This window comes from Heptranchias perlo, chromosome 1, assembly GCF_035084215.1.
Source record: "Heptranchias perlo isolate sHepPer1 chromosome 1, sHepPer1.hap1, whole genome shotgun sequence".
Classification (NCBI taxonomy): Eukaryota; Metazoa; Chordata; class Chondrichthyes; order Hexanchiformes; family Hexanchidae; genus Heptranchias; species Heptranchias perlo.
In genome coordinates, this window is record NC_090325.1 from 42725827 (window position 1) to 42746600 (window position 20774).

General features: G+C 41.0%; 1 protein-coding gene across 2 annotated transcripts in view; it reads right to left on the reverse strand.

The window, feature by feature from the left end:
* The window catches only part of LOC137325809 (ciliary neurotrophic factor receptor subunit alpha-like), a 258914-nt gene that overhangs the window by 71379 nt on the left and 166761 nt on the right, over nt 1-20774 (reverse strand). For both annotated transcript variants that reach the window (XM_067990936.1, XM_067990947.1), the window contains exons 4-6: nt 13372-13489; nt 6621-6787; nt 3148-3311 (exon numbers count right to left, since the gene is read on the reverse strand). In XM_067990936.1, the coding sequence (XP_067847037.1) occupies nt 3148-3311; nt 6621-6787; nt 13372-13489 (449 nt within the window). The remainder of the gene's footprint in view (nt 1-3147; nt 3312-6620; nt 6788-13371; nt 13490-20774) is intronic.

The window sequence follows — 20774 nt, forward strand, 5'->3', positions numbered from 1 at the left end:
ATAATTAAGCTGCTGGGTATTTCCATAGAAAGCATCAATGTCATTTTTAAATTTTTGGGGACCCTATTTCCTCCTCCCTCACCCCAGTTACTTTCCTCTCTTTCCCTCAGACAACCTAGTTAGGCCAAGTTGGAACCGAGTCTCCAGGGCAGGCTTGAATGGAAGTATCAGTAAGATTGGGTTTCAAAATTGCATTGCACTGTTGAGTTTCTAATGGTTCAGTATTGCAGCTGTCAAGCAGACAATGGGTCTTGGAGAGACATTTCTGCATTGATTCAGTGTACCTTACAAAACTCTACTTACAGGACTTGAGTGTAATTCTGTGAAGACAAATTGTTTGATTATCTATCTTAAATATCTGCATGTAACAAATGGTATGTCAGTGTTCACAGACATCACACTCCAGATATCACACACTAGATATCACACTGTTACAGACATGTTACAGAAACAAAACAATTTCAAAAAATGAGAAAGGAAGTCAGTCATTAACTTGGAACCTGAAACTGACAACTGCCCTCTGACTGACTTCAGCAGTTTATAAGTAGCTACAATTACTTGGATTTGCCTGTTTGATACAGTGGCCTCAGAGGGACAGGACAGAGTGGAACTAAACTTCACAAACGTGTTCCAGACCCCAGATTACCTGTAAGCACTATAATTTGTAGAACTGCGTGCAACAAAATAACTTAGTCAACCCATGCTTGTTTTATTGAGAAACACTGGTAAACGCCTAAGGCTTATAGCCATAGTAGAACAGTAGGGCAGAAAATGGAATTATTCAAGAAGTAGTCCATAGGTGATATCAAGCTTGTATTTTTAAAAAAATTGAGGAATATATGAAGAAGGGATGACTAAGGGAGGTAAGCAGTCCCAGTTTTCCCATGGAAAGAATAGAGTAGGAGGATCTTGACAGTGAGATGCAGGTTGGAGGAAAAGCAGGTGGAATGTCATATTTGAAGCTCAGGGCCAACAAGGGAGGAATGTATTGCATAGAAATAGTGACCAAATTGAGAACTAAGATTGCAATGGAGGGAGAGGAACACGATGAGATTATGATAACAGGGCCGATTTTCCTCTGCCCTGCTCCAATCTGAAAAATGGGAACAATACAGAGAACAAATAGGCACTCATCTTTGGCTCCCATTCATTCTTCATTAGCACTGCACCTAAACTTTATGGCTTTTCTGGTATTTGCACTTAATTGTGTCTGAAGATGGTTCAGCTATGTAAATTAAGTGTAAATAAATATCAGCGGACTTTTCACCCAGATTCCCTTTAATAGTGATCGGTGCAGATAAGTGGCAAACTGCCACAATAAAAAGCTGGCACTACTGATTCTTGATGTACTATCACTCTTAAGGGATAAACTGATATTTTTAAGATAAGGTATTTATTTTTGGCTTTTGGAATAGAAAATGATATTGCTGCATCGGGACTTGTTGCCAAATGCTGTTAGTATTTTACACTTAGTGATGGAGATTGTGTTCAGTACTGTACCACTCCCATTTTGGAATATGGCTTAGAGGCAGATGATAGGAAACAACCATAAACCCACTTGACAGCTGCTGAAAACATTCACCTGTTCCTTTCCTGAGCCACAATGGTTTCCCTACCACAGAGAAGGAATCCCCCCTCCCCTTGACTGCACCAATGCTCCATGCCACCTTAAATAAAAAGAGAAGCCTTACAGCCAAATCAGCACCATCATTCCCCATAGCCACAGTTTTATTCCTTGTTCCTCTACCTTATGCTTGGCACCACAGTACCACCCTATTTCCAACTCCCTCCAAAGCAGACTGCAAGTTGGGGAACAGCTGCCATTCCAGCCTTGGCAGAGCAGTACGAAGGTATACACAGGAATTGTCCCATGTCACTAAAGGAGAAGACCACAGAAGTGCAAAGGGACAACTTTCGGTGGCGAGAATTAATTTCAGCAATTACCAGTACTCATCTGCAGCTGCCACTTTTAATTCATACACAGAAGTTGCAACACGGAAACAAGCCATTCAGCCCAATCAGTCTGTGTCGGCAATTACCCTCCATGTGAGCAATGTTCTATGCAATAGGAAATCCTGAAGAATTGTTCTTTCTTTTATGGGGCTTCCACTGTGTATGTCTCTTTAAGATAAATGCCACCTTCATGGCCCAGGATGCAACCAAATTATCTTTTCTCTTCATGGCTGTGGACAATTCTAATCCAAGTGTGTCCACATTTGCCCGGAGTGTGCTTGCAGATTTCAGATAAAGCCCCAGAGGAAGTTAGGGCACTCAGCTCTTGATCCCCATAGGCATAACCCCCTGTGTACTCTGCACAAATTGGTCCAGGGCAGCCCCGGGATAGTAAGAGAACAGAAAACAGGGAAGTTATGCTACAACTGTACAGGGTGCTGGTGAGACCATACCTGGAGTACTGCGTACAGTTCTGGTGCCCTTATTTAAGGAAGGACATACTTGCATTGGAGGCAGTTCAGAGAAGGTTCACTAGGTTGATTATGGATATGGAACGGTTGTCCTATGAGGAAAGATTGAACAAGTTGGGTCTATACTCATTGGAGTTGAGAAGAATGAGAGGAGATCTTATTGAAACATATAAGATTCTGAGGGGACTCGATAGGGTAGATGCTGAGAGGATGTTACCCCTCATGGGAGTATCTAAAACTAGGGGGCATAGTCTCAGAATAAGGGGTTGCCCGTTTAAGACTGATATGAGGAGGAATTTCTTCTCCCAGAGGGTCATGAATCTTTGGAATTCTTTACCCCAAAAAGCTGTGGTGGCTGAGTCATAGAATACATTCAAAGGTGAGTTAGACAAATTTTTGATCAGCACGGGAGTCAAAGGGTATCGGAAAAAGGCGGGAAAGTGGAGTTGAGGTAAAAATCAGATCAGCCATGATCTCATTAAATGGCGGAGCAGGCTCGAAGGGCCAAATGGCCTACTTCTGCTCCTATCACTTAGGGTCTACGAGAGCAACCCTCATTAGTGACTCATATGAATAATTTTCCTTGTTTACTTAAAAATGGATCTTAGGTGCTCAAAAAACAGTATTTTTTTGTCTAAGAAAAATCAATAAGTGACACTACTGAAAGAGAAATACAATTTACAGTTTACAAGGTGTAGCTGAAATAAGAGACAAAAGCACTCACATGTTGCCAGTCATCCAGAATGACTGGCTTGTACCTCAGGAAGTACTTGAGAGGGATAGAATCTGGGTCAGGCCATGACAATGGATTCCTCCATTTAACTTCCAGTCTGCGAGGGGAGTCAGGAATTGTATTTACTTCAATTATCTCTGGAGGGTCTGGTTTCACTAGAGAAAAAAAAATTCAGTCTAATAAGCATTTGCTTTTTGCATATGGTTCCATGATGTTTGAAAAAAGGTTAATTTCAATGTCAGCTCTTGAGAACTGAAGAAGCAATTTTACACCACATTCAAAGATAACACAAGAGGACAATTTTTTCATTCAATTCAGCTTCTACTACTTTGTTGTAATCATGGGCGAGATGGCCCCCTTCTCTGCGCTAACGCATTGCACAGCATGTTGTTACTTTTAGCTCCCATAAGCTAAAAATTCCCCTCCTCTCTTACGTGTTTCAAAGGGATTATTTGGTTGGTAGGTGAACCAATATTTTATAGACACTTTTACATTTAGTGCTTCCGTAGCTCAGTGCACAGGGGACCGATGTCCGAGTGCCAGCTCCCTAGGTTTACACTGCTGAAAATCAACTTTCTTTTGTCAGTTTATGATTCTGCTGTCAGGTTAAGGGAGCTGATTTTAGCTGTGTAAATGCACAGAACCAGCTCATGGATACTGCTCGCCTGTCATCTAAGCTAAATGAGCACCGAAGTAAAGGTCCCTAAACAGATAAAACCAAGTTCCGTAAGTGCCGAATATCACTAAGGTTGAAAATTAGAAGAGAAGACAAAGTAAATCAAGAAGTTAGGGATTATCTTTGCTTCTCCAGGATATTTCTGGAGTAGTGGGCAGTTTTTGGCAGAAGAGAAGGAAGTCCAAAAGAGCTTGATGTGGTCCAGCCAGATCTCATGATGATGGCTAAACCAGTTGTACGCCAGATAGGCTCAAGTCTGAATCCCTTGTACGTGAGGGAGTGAAGATGGCAGCCATAGCAGGGGGAATGACCAAGATAGGAGAGAATAGAGGTTTTGCTAGGGTCAAGGGCATCAAAGGTGTGGTGATGGAATGGTTGAGCAAATCAACAGCTACAGAACTATTATGGCGAATGGAAGTTCCAAAGGCTAGGCAATTGGGATTTTGAAAGTACAGTTTTAAAGTGGTTTGGAAATAATTTTTTCCTGGAGGTGAATGCAGAAGGAAGTGTAGCTGCAAAGGGGTAAGGGGGTGTGGGAAATACAAGGAAGTGGTCAGAAATACCTTGTCAGTGATGGAGTACAGAGGCCATGAGAGGTGGCAAGGTTCAAAGGGTAGCTGTGAATATGGGCAGGAGAACTTAAGTGAAGGGACCGATTCTTCTATATACTGAATGTGACAAATTTTGGGCTTGTAGAGGGTTTAGAAATGAGAGAGATCCCTTGGAAACCTCCCATCATACCCTTCAGGCCTGAGAAATAGCCAAATTGTGCATCAGAAGTCAGATTACTATTTGTTATGTCACAGGAAATGGCAAGGTTGAGGGAATGACCATTAATATAGGTAGGAGAGTTTATATGGAGGTCGAAGTTTAGGGGAGACAGGAGGGCACTGAATTCAGAAGAGACAGGGCAAGGGCAAGGGGAGCTGAGATGGAGATTGAAATCACCAAGGATGAGGAGTTGCTCAGTGCAGAGGCAGAGGGAGGCAAGGATATCTCAGTGAGAAACTTGAGAAAGAGTTTGGGGGGCAGTAGACAATGAGGATTTTAGAGAGGTGAGAGGAGCAGAGCCTCTGCTTAGTAGTACTTCTCCAAATAACTACTAGTGAATTTTATTGATTTCAATAGCAAGTGTAGTAGAGATAACCTGTAGGAACGATGTCATGTGCAGTTATTGATTATAGAGAAAGTCACCAAATCTTGGAATGCCCTGCTACTGATACAGTGCCACTGATAAGCAACTATCACAAAATCTTTGGAGCAAATTACTTTTATCTAGTACTCATTTTGAATTCTGCAAGCTATCTTGCAGTAATAAGTTTCCCCAAAAATCCTTGGACTAACAGCACACTTTTAAAATCTTGCCAACTAATTGGTCCCTTACTGAATATTGTTCAAAAGTTCAAGATCCTGAAACTTGTCATATTCAATTTTATTACTAAATGTATTACTAATTGATCCCCTCCTGTCAAGTGATCTCTTGCAATGCATGATGTCATAGATTGGACAGATAAAGCGAGGGTCATTTGGATGAGACATTAAAACCAAAGTCATGCCTGCCCTCTCAGATGGCCGTAAAAGATCCCATGGTACTATTTCGAAGAAAAGCAGGGGAATTTTCCCTGGTGTCCTGGCCAACATTTATCCCTCAACCAACACTACCAAAACAGCTTATTTGGTCATTATCACATTGCTGTTTGTGGGAAGTTGCTGTGTGCAAATTGGCTGCTGCGTTTCCTACATTACACTAGTGACTACACTGCAAAAAAGTACTTAATTTGCTGTAAAGTACTTTGGGATGTCCTGAGGTCATGAAAGGTGCTATATAAATGCAAGTCTTACTTTTTATGGCTAAGATTCAGCACGAGTTAATCAGTGGAATAGTCAGTTAAGAGCAGGGGTAGTAAGATGAAACTAAAAATATTTACAGTAGATGTTCAAGATTTCAATATTTTGAATACTATAGCCTTACAATGAGCACCATGAACTTTTCTAATGCCGTTAAGCTCTAGGGACCATTAATGCCCTCGTCCAAAAATTGACATAACCAGATCATGAATTTTCAATTGGTTGAAAAAAAATGATTTTAAAGATTTTAAAACTTAATTTATTAGAAAAAAAATGGTTGGCAAAAACTTGTTAAACTATGTGGAAAAGGATAACATTTAACTGAGGGCGCATCTGCCGACGTGTAAAAGATGGCAGTATTCTAAAAAGAGCAGCGAGTTCTCCTGGTATTCTGGCCAATGCTTCTCCCTCAACCAACACCACCAACAAAACCAACAAACCATAAGTTACTCATCTCATCTGTTACATGTGGTGCACAATTGGCTGCCACATTCACCTACAAAACAACAGTGACTGCACTTCAGAGGTAGTTGGCTGTGAAGTGCTTTGAGATGGCTTGAGGACTTGATAAAGGTACGGTTGTTTCTTGTAAATTAGAAAATTAAAAATAAGACAGAGAATGATAAGAAAAAGCTGGGCAAAAGTTGTGTTTAAGTGTATATTTTAGCTACGTAGGGTTAATATTAAAATAATAAGACTATTCCTAGCATTTGTGTAGCTTTACTGCTGTAACATTAATGTTTATTTTAGAGTCACAGTGCTAGTTGAGGATTATATAGTCAGGATAAAGCAGCCGGTTTTATCATTGTAAACACAGGCAGCTAGCGCAGGGACACTTGTTTTCCCGTGATCCAAACCAAACCAGCACTGGTGTAAAAGTGCCATAACTTTCACATTAACTTTACAGCTGCACCCAGCTTATTGAGTTGCCAAGCATTACCTATAGCATTCTCATTAAATGAGATGGACGAAGAGTTGGAACCCAGTGCATTCCTTGCCGTTACAGTCACTGTGTACTTCCTTGTAGAAAACATTTCCAGAAATTTTATGTTGCACCTGTTCTTGTGGTTGGTATCCTTTATGGTCTCAATTTCCTTCTCTCCATGTCTGTGGAAAACAGTTGTAATCTTGTCAGAAAAATAACCTTGAGTAGACTGTAATCATTTTTCTAGGAGAGAAATTTCAAATAATTTCAAGTTTAAAAACTTTACTGTGGGTTGAAATCATGCTGTGCAATATTCATATGATGTATTAACATGTTTGTTAATATAGCACAGCAAAACTTCACCTCATAAAACAAATTCTATTCTTCAAATGTTAGAAGGGAGACAGAAATGCAACACATGGTGGCTCTGTAAGTGCAGTACTAAGCCTTTCAGACCAATAATGTCCTAGGTCCAAGCAGAGTAAGCTGATCTTAACTGGGACAGTAGAATTGTCCTCAACACTAGTCACACTAACCTAGATTGTGTATTCAAGTCCTTGGAGCAGGACTTGAATCCTCTACCTTCTAACTTCAGAAGTTTTCACATCGTTCACCTGACGAAGGAGGAAGCCTCCGAAAGCTTGTGAATTTAAAATAAAATTGCTGGACTATAACTTGGTGTTGTAAAATTGTTTACAATTGTCAACCCCAGTCCATCACCGGCATCTCCACATCATAACTTCAGAAGCACAAGTGCTACCAAGTGAGCCAAGCTGATAATACAAATTAACTTTCTGGCACTTTAGATATATGCCTAAATAATTCGTCTTCATGGTTCAGAGCTTCTAAGCATGTACAAGAAGGGCTGTGACAAATAGAAGTTCTATCACAATTCAAATCATAAGCAAGTCAATATCAATATTTTTATATTTATTTATGCAAGGTGGCTATTTTAATGCAGACCCATTGTTGAATTAGGTGCAATCCACATCATGTACATGTGACTGGAAATGGCGTTATACATTTGAACCTCACCATGAGTGACAGCTATATTTGCTTGTGTAAATACTATTTGGATTTTCTTTGTCCTGGGAATGAACTCAAGTAACCAGATTATGCCAGTGGGGGAGGGTGTCTCTGAGGCAGTGGGTTGATTGACAGGTCTATGCCAGACAGAAACATATGTTGGGCTGACATTCTTGCCTCGCCAGTTCTTCTTCTAATACTGTACTGCAGTTCATGTGGAGATAGTCTTGAGGAACTTCATGGGCCATTACAAATTCCCACACATAAGAGTTAAAATGCAGTTGCTAGTCCATGTTTAGTATTATTAGTAGAGGTAATAAAATGATGCATGTTCTGTTATTTTTGTACTTAATGAGGGAATGTGTGTTAAAGGTTCTGTAAAAATACTGCAAATTTCTGTATTATCTCTTTCTATGGCTTATCTGTTATTTTTAACCCTATGCTGCAGTTAACCGCCTAAATCACAGTCCAATAATGTTTATTCTTTCACTAAAGGAAGTCTAGGAGGTCACAAGATGGATTGTGCCATATCCTGGAAACAAAATACAGTAACAAAGATTTCTGTTCAACCCTTGGACAACCCACAATACCAGATATTGTACTGTGATGTCGCGCTTTGGTTGTAGGGAGGGAGGGCTCATTTAAGGAGTGGTCCTTGACCCTGATAATGAGAAAAATATCTGAATACAGCCTAAAGACATATGGGGCGCTAAATTGGGCCATATAGTGCCCATTGTTATGGCGCTACATGGCCTCTCCGACATCCAAGATGGCATTTGCTGCGTGATGTGTGCCAGTCGCCACCTTGGTATAGAAATTTGCGCAGGCACAGATAATGAACGCTGGAATCATATAAAGTGGGGAGAAAATGGCTTCAATCAGTGCACAACACTGATTTAAAGTGATAGACACTGTTTTGGGACTTAACGCTCAACTCAACACACATTCTTAACCCCAACCATCTGAACGTGTCTTAGAGTGTCTGGAAGACCCCTTACCAGCGCTATTTAAAGGGACCGTGCAAGATTTACAGGTTAGTGGCTGGATTATTGCTTCAGGCTGCCAAGACACTTGTAACTGTTTTTGGAGGTCTCCTAGACTTCAATACTAGGACGCGGGGACATAGCATAACATTTAGAGCCAGGACGTGCAGGTGTGAAGTTAGAAAATGCTTCTACACGCGAAGTTTGGGAGACGTTTGGAACGCTCTTCTGCAGACGGCAGTTGATGCTAGCTCAGTTACGAATGTTAAATCTGAGATTGATAGATTTCTGTGAACCAAGGGTATTAAGGGATATGGGGCTAAGGCGGGTATATGGAGTTAGGTCACAGGTCCCCCATGATCTCATTGAATGGTGGAACAGGCTCAAAGGGCTAAATGCCACTGCCGCTTGCTGCCTCTTGATATGGGCCACCTTCTCCTGCAAGGAAGCGGGATGTGTGTCTGGGTGATGTGCCTATCATGGTTGAATAGCTGCCAACATGTGTGGCCTGTGAGTTGTGGGAGGGTGGCTTGAAACAATGGTAATGTGTAAGGGTGAGAGGAAGCATCTGATTGGAAGAGTTGAGTACTGATGGAAAGAGTATATTGGTATGTGGGTGATGGGGGGTGTAGTGCGTGGTGCAGTTGGTAGGAGACGCCACATGACAGTTGACCTCACTCACCTTGACCACTCATGTCAAAGCATTGAACTTCTTCCTGCACTGCATCCATGTTCACGATGCTGTGCGCCTGGCATTGACTTCGTCCCTCGCTGCCTCCCACTGCCTTTTGAGTATATGTCTGGAGGGCCTCATGCCCCCCTCGCGGATATAGGATGTCCCTCCTTCTGTCCACCTCTTGCACCCAAGGTCTCTAGTGCATCAGCAGAGAACCTTGGTGCATGCACTCTCACAGGCCTGGTACCAACTCAGATTGACAGATGGGTGAGGTCTGGCGTGCAGATTGGAAGATGTGGGATTTAGTAGTGTGCAACCTTTATTCAATGTTTTAACATAACTCATCAGTGTGTAAACTTAGGGTTTACATCTGGGTTTTACATGTGCGATGTCTGATCTCCGTTCAGACTCCGTGCAGAATGTAGACTGTTATTTTCAGCAAATAACAGGTACCAGCTACCTTTAAGAGATTTCTAAGAAACATCCTCCCTTTGAGAGATTGAGCTCCCTCTGGTGGTGGAAAGTGCAAATTGCATTGATTCCACGTGCAAGGCCTGGAAAGGAACGCTGAATACAGATAAGTGCTCCTGTGGGTCCAAACTTGCGTCCTGCCTGCGCAGGGGCCATTGGTCGCGGGGTAATAGCACATCATGCTACCTGCGTCCAAAAACGGCCCCTATCGAATTTTTCCCCCAAGAAGTCTACCTTCAAGCCATGTGCAAGATCCAAAAGATTTGCAGCATAAAGGGGAAATGGTCGCAGGGAAAGAGGGTTCCAGTGTGCACCAATTTGTTGCTCAGCATCTTGGAGGGTAAACCAAACTAATATCAGCACATCTCTATGCCAAAGCCTCGTAATAAAGGAACCGGATTAAATAATTGGTGGCAAGAAAACCTGGTATGTAGTACTGGACTTGGACATCTAGAACATCAAGGCAGTTGGCACATTGCAAGATGTCCTGTGTAGGTTCTTCTATCATGATAATGCCAGTTGTCCATCACATGGCTGGTAAGGATACCCAAGTTTCAGCATTACAAGGTGTTACACAGAAATGTGAACATATGCTTACATATCAAGAATTGTTGCTGCTAAAACTGTTGAACCACTGTTTGATGGGTTATGGTATGTGTCCATGCTGTGCTCAAGAGGATGATGAGTTGCACCACTCGTCATACCTCTTGTGTACCTTCTGTTTTTCTAGTGGGGGCTCAAACCTGTGCTTGTCAGTTGTCTAAAGACCAAAGACTAACTATCTAAACTATAAGGGGTAAGGAGGCAAACGTGATCTTCAAGTTGTTTCCAAGATGACATGCCTGGCAGTGGGACACTGGAATTGAGTTGATCCTCCAGGGCAGATTTGATAATTGAATGCCTAAACCAGGCAGGCAGTACTCAAGGAAACTGTTAATAACTATCAAGTGAGCCTGGCTTATTCATAGAACCTGAAAGGATATACCTGCCAATGGGAGCTGGGATTCTTTCTACTCAGCTCCAGATATCTCGCAAGCCAATGCCCAAATGGGCAGGGTGATCCCAGCTGGAGATGCTTACCAGTGCTCTGCTAGGTGTGTAGTTTGAGCTAGTTAAGCCGTAGTAGCACTCTTTTGCACAACTAGGGAGTACTTAATTGTTGGCTCGTCATATTAGACCTAAGTTCTTTAAGTTTAGGTACATGCGGTACGTCCCCAAGGGGAGAGAGTGTGCTCTTCATACCAGGCAAATAGAAATGTTACTTTTGTGCATTTATCAGTAGTTTTGTTTGGAAGCTCTTGCACATGGTAAGGAGCTCCCATGGATGTCAGGCATCCAGCTGTCCAAAAAAAATGTAAACAATTCCATTGTAAAAATATTCTATTTTTATTTTAAATTTCCAGCATGCAGTTTTGTCCTCTTATCTGGTGTATATCATGAATCAATATTATAGGTTTTTAAAAAAAACTTGTTAGGCTCCTTCAGCTCTCAAAAATATTAGAAACACAAGAAAACTAAGAGCTGCAGATACATTTAGCTTTCTATAGTCTCTTTTAAATGCAATATGGATCTCAGTATTGCTAAAAAATGACCTTGATACAATAATTTGCATTGAAATGCATTTAGATTCTTGGCACCAGATTGGCTTCAAATGGAAATTAACATTTTATATGTACAGTATAATTCAAACTCAGGAACCCACAGGCTAATGATCATCTAGCAGACAGCACACTCAGAATGTCCTGTCAGACAGGGGCTGTGCTACATATGGGGATACTGGGCTACATTACTTTCCATTAGCATAGGAGCTGACAGCATCATTAAGCAGAGTTACATTTGAGAAATATTAATGAAGCAAAGCCTGTGCGTGCCAGTGAGGCAGGAAGGTGATTATCATTGTGGCAGAGGAACCGCAAAAATATTAACCTTTTAGGTGCCACATACTTTTGCATATACAGATTTTTTTTAAAAATTGACAGTAACTTTTATCAGCCATAGCACAAACCTTCCTTGGAGTTTAAGAGATCTCTAGCCCAAAGTGCACTTTTAAGTACTAATTTTGTGAGGCCCTGTTGGCGGTGTGGTGCCTTGCAGACAATGGGAGCTACCAGCATATATGGCTTCATTTTAATATTTAAATTGTACTAAACAGAGTCCCTCACTGACTTTCATGTTGTTGGGAGGGTATCAAAGGGAGCAGTGTTGTCCACATGTTTCTGCTGTGCCATTGTTAAAAAAAGTCGATTTTCTGCCACTATCATAACTTCCTCTTTTATGGAAAGCTGCAGCTCATTAAGATCTTCCACCTTGCAGGATTTTGTACTCCACGGTCAACAGGACGACAGACCAAGTTCTCGCCAAGCTTTTTCTGTGCCTGTAGCCTATTCAAAGCAAGGGGAGGGAGTCCTATTGCAAAATTCCGTGCAGCCCGTACACTGAGCTACTAATACAAGTTCACCAATGCCAATGGCTGGCATAACCCCACTTTTATCTGTTTTGAAAAATTCTGGGTGTATTGTAACAACTAAAGATGGAGCCTCAGTGTTATGCGAGGTTAAAGTGTTGCCTTTTTTTTGTACCTCACCCAACTGACCATTCTTTGTGGACAAGCCTATGCAGTAAGTGATTGCAGATTTTTGGTGGCATTACACTAAGCTTTCCTCATCCAATATCCACATACATGTACTTTCTAGTAGGAATCACTGAATGGTGATCCAGATCAGGAACCTTGGTTGACTTTCTTCTCACTAGCATAGGGGCACTGAGGCCAATCATACTGCCTGCACTGCCACTCCAGTTGAGATTAGCTCAGCAGAGACCAAACCTGGGACCTTCTTGGTTTACATGGCTCAGCCCCACAATGGACTGTATGTTTAAAATCTGAGCCATTAGGTGAGCTGTAGTTTCAAGTTAGTTGCGTTTTACCAGCCAACCCTTCGCATGTCCTATAGTTATTCCTTTATTCTTACTAGTGCAGAAAAAATAACATTTTTCCAGCATTTGTGCAGACTTATCATTCAAGAATCATCCATAAAAGAGTCAGTATTACAGATCCTGCTCCTAGCTTCTTTTTGTAATTTAAACACATTAAATACTAGTCATACTATAAATATCATTAAGCTTTTGAAATGGGAAAAAGCAGCCTATCCATACTCAAACGTTTTGTACCAATTTTTTGTTTTCATGGACCCAATCCATAAAAGATGCAAGGTTGTATAAGAACATAAGAAAGCATGGAACGAGAAAAGGCCATTCAGCCCATTAAGCTCACTCATTTCAAAGACAGGATACAATTTCCCTCTGATGGATCCTGCCCAGCCCCCTTAATCTCCCAAGAGGTTCATATAAATATTCTCAGATCCCCACAATATTCATCTATCCTGCTCCAGACAACATTTTCCCCACCACTTTCGCAGCATTGTGTACCATGAAGTATTTAATCATCTCATCCTGTACCTATACCTTCAATCCAGTTCGTAACCAGATCTTTATATCAGCTCCTTTTTGAAGGAGTTAATCAACTTAGCCTCAAATTTAACAAAGTTAAAAAAGAGTAATACTTTGCTAATGATATAACAGAAGTAAACAGAGCAGCTAAGCCAGAACAGACCTTACAGAGATGTCAAATTCTGTTGGGATGTAAGTTGGGCTTGACAGCTGCCACGTGCAGTAAAAAGTCTCCGGGTAGGCATTTGATCTGCATAGAACATTTGGTGCCACTGGAGGATCTAGTTAAAAAAAGAGTAAATGCAAAGTGAGTGCAAACTTTAGCTAGTATTGGCACGGTTCATTAAAAATCTTTCAGGAAGTTCAAAATATTCTTCTATTTATCACAGTTCTTGTCAAATTACAATTCAGGCTTACATAACAAGGTTTCTCGAACATATCGGTATTATTACACAGTAGAAAAAATTGCATTTAAGTAATGCAATTTAGAGTCTTGCCAATATACTTCATGTTTGAAACTCTTAATTCATCACCTTAAATTGCTCCCATTATCACACCTGTGACTTACCTGATCTTTACCCTAGTATTATATATAAACTCAAAATGCTTTTCAACCACAAGCCAAATTGGGAAGAAATTTTTTTTTTATTGTATTACTGGGTGTTCTCCACCCAGCGTACATGAACAGCCAAAAAATACCACCAGATCACTTGCTGCCCCGTTTAAGCTGGCGGTCTAGCCATCGCCATGTTGGGTAGGCTCCCGCGATGGGCGGCTGGAGCGCCCACCTGTTTCAGGTGGCAGGCCACTTGTAATATGCAAAACAGGGTAATTTTAAAGGTACCAGAAGGCGGAGCGTGCACTGTGTGGCACTTGTACCAGATGCTGATAGGGCTAACCAGCGGTTCATTATAAATTCCTATGTCCACATTTATGATGGAAAACTGCCTATGTAAACTTGTCATCCAGTAATTAAACCCTTTCACCAGTGGTGGCATTATAGGGCCACATTTTTGCTTCTCCCAGCTTCTCAGCCTGTACTACAGAGAAACTCCTATGCTTCAACCAACTTTACTGATCTGCTTCCTAAACTGCAGTAAATGTGTATTAAATAACAATAAGGACAGAATGGATGACCTTAAAATGAGAACTGAATTACATCTGCACACCCCTTGGGGAACTGTCAAAAATCCCAGGGCAATGCAAAGGTGGTGGGGACCTGGCATCATGCTCTCCCTCCCTTTTTCTTCTACTTTGTGCCCAGGAACAGAGCGTTCCCCAGACACTGACCAAAAGAATGTCTCCTCTAATAAGTTTTGCAAATTATTTAAGCTTTTATATTACAAATTCTACTCCTGTGCTCATCAGCCCCCAATTTTCCATCCAGTAAAGTGAATGGTCAAAAATCTGGGCTGGTAGGTGGAAAAGCAGAATGTCTATCCTGCTATTTTTAAATATATGGATTAGCAATGGAAACAACATGGCTGCCCAAAGACAGAAAATTTGAGTTTTTTGATTGATTCAATTTGTGGTAGCTGCTGGTTCCTTATTAGTAGCTTAAAAAAAACTGAGCAATTTGGTAGGTTTGTGTGGATTTATGATTTATGAAGATAATATATCCCATCTCTCTATTGATTCATGGTCAGTAGCTTTCTGTACCCATCTATGTTCAATTTTGAAATGGCGGCTGGTTGGCAGCGGTGGGGGGGGGGGGCGGGTGGTGAAGGTGTGCGTTGCAAACCCGAATAAACAAAACTTACTGTTTCCGATGTGATCGCATTGTAATTGATGGTGATTAACGTGCACTCCGGGTTTGCGCGATGGTAGCCAGCCTGATTGACGGGGGAGTGGAAGATCGGGGGGGGGGAGGAAGATAGGGTAAGATCGAGGGGGACATCGGGGGGGGTGAAGAGGGGTACATCGGGGTGGGGTGAAGAGGGGGTGATTGGAAAGGGAGACATCGGACAGGTGAAGACAGGGAGATCGGAGAGGGAGACATCGGACATCGGAGCAGGATGGAAAGGTAGATTGATTTTGTATTTTAACTTTGTGCTATGGTTTTTTATGTACTTTATTTTGTTTCTTTTTGCCTGATCCGGCCCTTCACTCCCGGTTTCACCAGGTGTGAATCAGAAGCCATGGTAAAGCCACCCAGGTAAGTTAAAAATCGTTGTAACTACCTAATATGTCATAAGTAAAGTGCCTTAAGTACCGAGGTACATTTGGCTCTTTAACTAGCATCCCACCGGCTTTAATTGCCAGTGGGACTTCCGCATTCGGGACACCCGCGTGCACACAGGTGTGTCCGTGGAGAACTCGGAAGTGGGCGGGTTGGAGCCGAGCTCCGAACCTGAATGGGATTTCTCCGATTTTCGGAGCCCCCTCACCCCCAACGCACCCGCAATTTCCTGGGAAAATGGAGCCCTTGAGTAAATTAGCATGATTAACTTGACAGATGTTGGTTACTGCCAATCGGGTAAGTGTGGCAAGCACTTTGCATATGTGATGCTTTTCGAGAGGAGAGTTCAAAGTAGCACTGACTATAGTAAAATTGATAAAACAGAAATAAGATATGTGCTCTCACATAACAATCAATGTTCAGGTACGTGTGTATGTGTGCACCATGGGGTAAAGAGTAACTTAATACTTTTGCCAACATTCTATAATAATACCAAGAAAAATCTCATAACTTCACTAAATAAATAAAGTCATTGTTTATTTTAACATGCTACTACTGTTCTTTATTTTGCATGAGTAAAACCAATTAAAAAAAATAAAGTACCAAAAATGAAAGCAACACTGGAACAGCTGCTTTTAGCTTGGATTTTATATTTCAATATATTCATCCTTTAATTAAGCAAAAAGAAAAAAAATCTGTTTGAAAAGTATTCTCCCAAGACTTAAGGGTGCATATACTCGAACAGTTGAGTGCATGACCTGACATACCATTGCATGCAGAGCATGCTCACTAAGCTCACTACACCTCAGGGGGTTAATTCCCTTATAGAGCCTAATCCATTGAATCCCACCAATGTTAATGAATGTGTGAATACATGAATTAAGGTACCATATTCTGTAATTAAAAAATCTCAGCAACTATTCAGTTCCCTGCTGGAATTACCGAGTCTGATGTCACTTAGAGCTCAGCAGTACATTTTATCATTAACTAAACTCCATTTTATTTAGCAATGTTTTCCACAACAACATCTTCAACCATTCAAGCAACGATACACATCATTTAGAGTCCTGCAGAACGGTCTTATAATACGTTCTAAATTCCCAAGCCTTATTTAAACACGATTAACATTTAATTTGCTGTCAATTATTAATGTGGGAAGCTTGAACGATAATTTATTTTTTTTCAAACATTTTGGTTTTTAACCATCTGAAGGCTGAAAGGTGTTTATAAATAAAAAAGGTGAAGAAAAATGACTTTTTTATCCACTTTTCTCCATTGTTTTCCTAAATGTGCTGGGAAGCAATTCTACAGGCACTAACAGTCCTCGAGTACCTCAACTAAGATCAATTCTCATTGTGTATCCATGCTATTGTGCATCCCGCATTCTTCGTGTCACCATTGGCGGCCGTGCCTTCAGCCGTTTACGCCTTAAGCACTGGAATCCCTCCCTAAACCTCTCCAGCTCTCTGTCTTCCTTTAAGACCCTCCTTAAAATTTACCTCTTTGACCAAGCTTTTCGTCACCTGTCCTAATGTCTCCTTCTTTGGCTCAGTGCCAATTTTTGTCTTATTACATTCCCATGAAGTGCCTTGGAATGTTTACCAATGTTAAAGGAACTATATAAATGCAAGTTGTTGTTGTTTTGTGTTCCCAGTGAGTGAATGTCAGCAGACTATTTGACAGTGGAGTGCATCAAAGCTGAGAGCAATTCTGTACTCACCCAATATCAACACACACAAGGTTTTTCCCTTTGCCTGTATAGGGATCCTGTGGCCATAAATAAGACCTCGATTACTGCCCTAGCTGAGATCAACTAACTTAGCATAGACCAGGGTTTGAATCTGGGCCTTTTGATTTGAATGGCTCAGCACTAAACATGGTGTTCGTGTACCCACTGGGACATCAGAGGAGCAGAAAAATTTGTTTTACTCCCCCCTCAATTCGTCCAGGTTTTATCTATTTACTCTACATTACGGTAATTTCTTCTCCTTTCAGGTCTCAGCTGACTCATTCTTGCGGCTAATGCCACTCTGCATTTGGTTGATTCTCTGTTACAACTGAAGAAACAATAAAATGTAGGCTTCTATTTGTGAGGAATAAATAGCAACAGGAATAAAGAGGATCAACTGTCTTCAGAATAAAAATGGCAGCCCTAGTACCGATCATTGATTTCCATGATGCTGCCCATTGCCCCACTAGAATGGAAGCCAACTGACTTCATGACTAGCTGACTAAAGATACACAACTGAAGGACAAAGGAAAGTGAGGGGGACAAAATAATGATTAAGGGAAAAGTGACATCATACAGGGATGGAGAATCTTTCAAACTAGGCTGTTATGGATGCAACTTCAGGAATGGTTTCAACTGGTTAAGTTAGGATTTCTTTTCTTTGTTATCAGTCTGGTTGTTAGAGGAACTATTACTGTTCAGTGCAGAATTTTCTATAGCACGCTGATTGAAGGACATTAGTTGCTACAGTTTAAACTGTCAACATTTTCTGCCATGTCCCCATAAGGAGAGAAAATAGTCCAGTTAAAGCTATATCTGATGAGTAAATAATGTAGTCCAGAGTATAAAAAGCATTGTTTTGCCCAACAATTCATAAAGACCTGGAAATGCTTATCCAATGACGACTGAGTGCACAATAATTGGTGTCATTTAAAGCTACGATTTAAATGAGCAGCCTTCTCGCACTGGGAATCCAACGTTTGACCAACAATGCAATTTTTGTTGTATTTATAATCCATTTACACTGTGCTAGATCCCACAGAGTACAGTAAGAACAAAATGCAGATGCATTGAGTATTTTGCCCCTATTTGAAAGGAATGTAGAAAATTAATCATTTTTTTAATAAAGTACTACAATCAAATAATTAAAAGGTGGACTAAAGCAAGTTGTATGGAGAAAGTGCATCTAAAAGCATACAGGGAATGGAAAAATGAAAAGTTATAAAAGTTATTAATAGCTCATTTTTTTAAAAAATGGACACTGATAGTGCTATGTCATCTGAACATTTAAAGCATAATGCAGCAAACATTTAGCTTGCACAAAATGCTCAGACATCAATCTTTCCTTACTAGGAAAAAAATCAGTTCTTAAAGCATGTTGCAAAACACAGACAATACAAAGATTTCTGCACCCGGTGGACAAAAAACACTTTATTTAAAACATAGAACAATCTATCACAGTGACCTAGCTCCAGATTGTGCTTGGGTGGTCCATGGATACTATACCATGAAAGATTAGTTTCTCTGGATTTCCCTGCTTTGTCAGTCACTAAAGAAATGAAAACATTATTTATAGAAACTAACCCTAAATACACATGCTCCCTCCATTGCTATTAAGATCAAGCCATTGTTATGCGTGGTGGATGTTTTGAATCGAATGTGGGAAAACTGCATTCAAATGTACAGTGAGCCTTTGTCTTTAGACCAAGAGGCTGACCGTAACAGTGTTATATGTTGCACACAAAAGTGGGAGTTTCCCTCAAGGGAGAGTTAACATGTAGGCACCCAGCTGAGTCAAATGCTGCTGAAAGCTCCTCAGACTGACATCACTTTCTTCAAAGCAGAGCCTATAGGTGCCTTTCTTATGGTCCTGTGCCACAATATTCAACAGTAACCACAAGAACAAATGCCATTAATGTCCCGATCAAGAAACAATTTTCATTTTTCCCCACAATATTCTTGCTTTTAAATACTCAACTTGATGGACACCAGGCAGCTCTAGCAGTAACTTAATGTCTCTTCTAACAGTGAAAGCATACATAGCATCACTGACATTTGTTTTCAATTTTCCCTGCACTGAAGTGAAGACAGGCAAAATTTAAAAGTGCTTTTTTCCAGTGAACTCTGTCATTGTCTCGTGCAAATGTCATTGAAATGTTATTCTAGTAACATCTTTACTCCATGCCCTTAATTATAGAATTATTTCTGTTGTCGTTCTCTTTGTGTTCTGATGCAGATTAGTGATCACAGACGATACAAAGGAGTGAAGGTACCTAGGGGCCAATCATTATGAAACTGAGGGCCCTGCACTCAAATCTATGTTACCTATGACCTTGAGGGGTTTTGATAGAGTAGATAGAGAGAAACTATTTCCACTGGCAAGAGGGTCGGTAACCAGAGGACACAGATTTACGATAATTGGTAAAAGTACCAGAGGGAAGGTGAGGAGAATTTTTTTAGTCAGTGAGTTGTTATGATCTGGAATGCACTGCCTAAAAGGGTAGTGGAAGCAAATTCAATAGTAATTTTCAAAAGGAAATTGGATAAATACGTAAAAAGGTAAAATTTGCAGGGCTATGGGGAAAGAGCAGGGGAGGGGACTAGTTGGATAGCTCTTTCAGAGAGCCGGCATAAGCACGATGGGCCGAATGACCTCCTTCTGTGCTGTATGATTCGATGATTCTATACAACCATCAGTTGTTTTTCAAACACAATGCCAAAGTCATACATCATGGATTCATGGCAGTCCCTTTTACACCCCACCTGATTTTCTTTTCCATTGACTTCTTGTAATGCTTTGCACAGATGGAAGGTATATTCCCATCTTCCCTCTCACTTTAGCCTATTTCTCATTCTATAAAGATGTTCAGCGGCAGTTTTGTGCTTTGGCCCCTGCCTACGGATTGAGATGAAATTCATTTCACATAGGGCCCTTGCACCAGTTGACAGGCTGGATTTGAACCCTAATCCCAGAAGTGAAAGGCCAGTGTCAAACACACTGCACCACCCAGTTCCCTTAAAATTGATATATTAATATAGTAGAATCGTTTCACAGGGAAATTTTGTAGCAATGGTAATTGTGTGGGGATTTTCACTAAATCAGGCAGTGGCTGATTGAACATTATTGACTGATAGCTTGAAAAATACAACACATCAGATCCGTTACAGTAAACAATCAGCTCAGCTTAAATTGATTTAAAGATTCTGCAGGCTACTCTCCCAATGGCTCAATTAGTAAATGCATTGCCCAGTGTAGAACTTAACCATTCAGATCAGGAAAGTATTCAATCTGTACTGGGTTAGCAGATCTTAGCTGGAGCAGCAATTGGGTGCTACAACTGGCCTCAGCACCCTGGATATAGGAAAGTGAAAGAAAATCAGTTGTGGCTGCTGCTTCTAATTGCTATCCAAGCACTCCTGCATAAAGTGCAACCCCATGGCTACTGCGTGAGGGCAGGATTGGGCTAGCCTGTGCTCACACATTATGAATGGCTATTTGAACAAAGTGTCAGGGAGTGGTCGACATCTATTGAACCTTGCCAGAACACAAATGAGAATTTTTGGGAAAGATCATTGGAGGGGGGAAAAAAATTTCTGCAGGCAGAGGAAGCTGTTAGAATGTCTGCATTTTGAGGGTGCAAGTCTTAGACCCAAAACT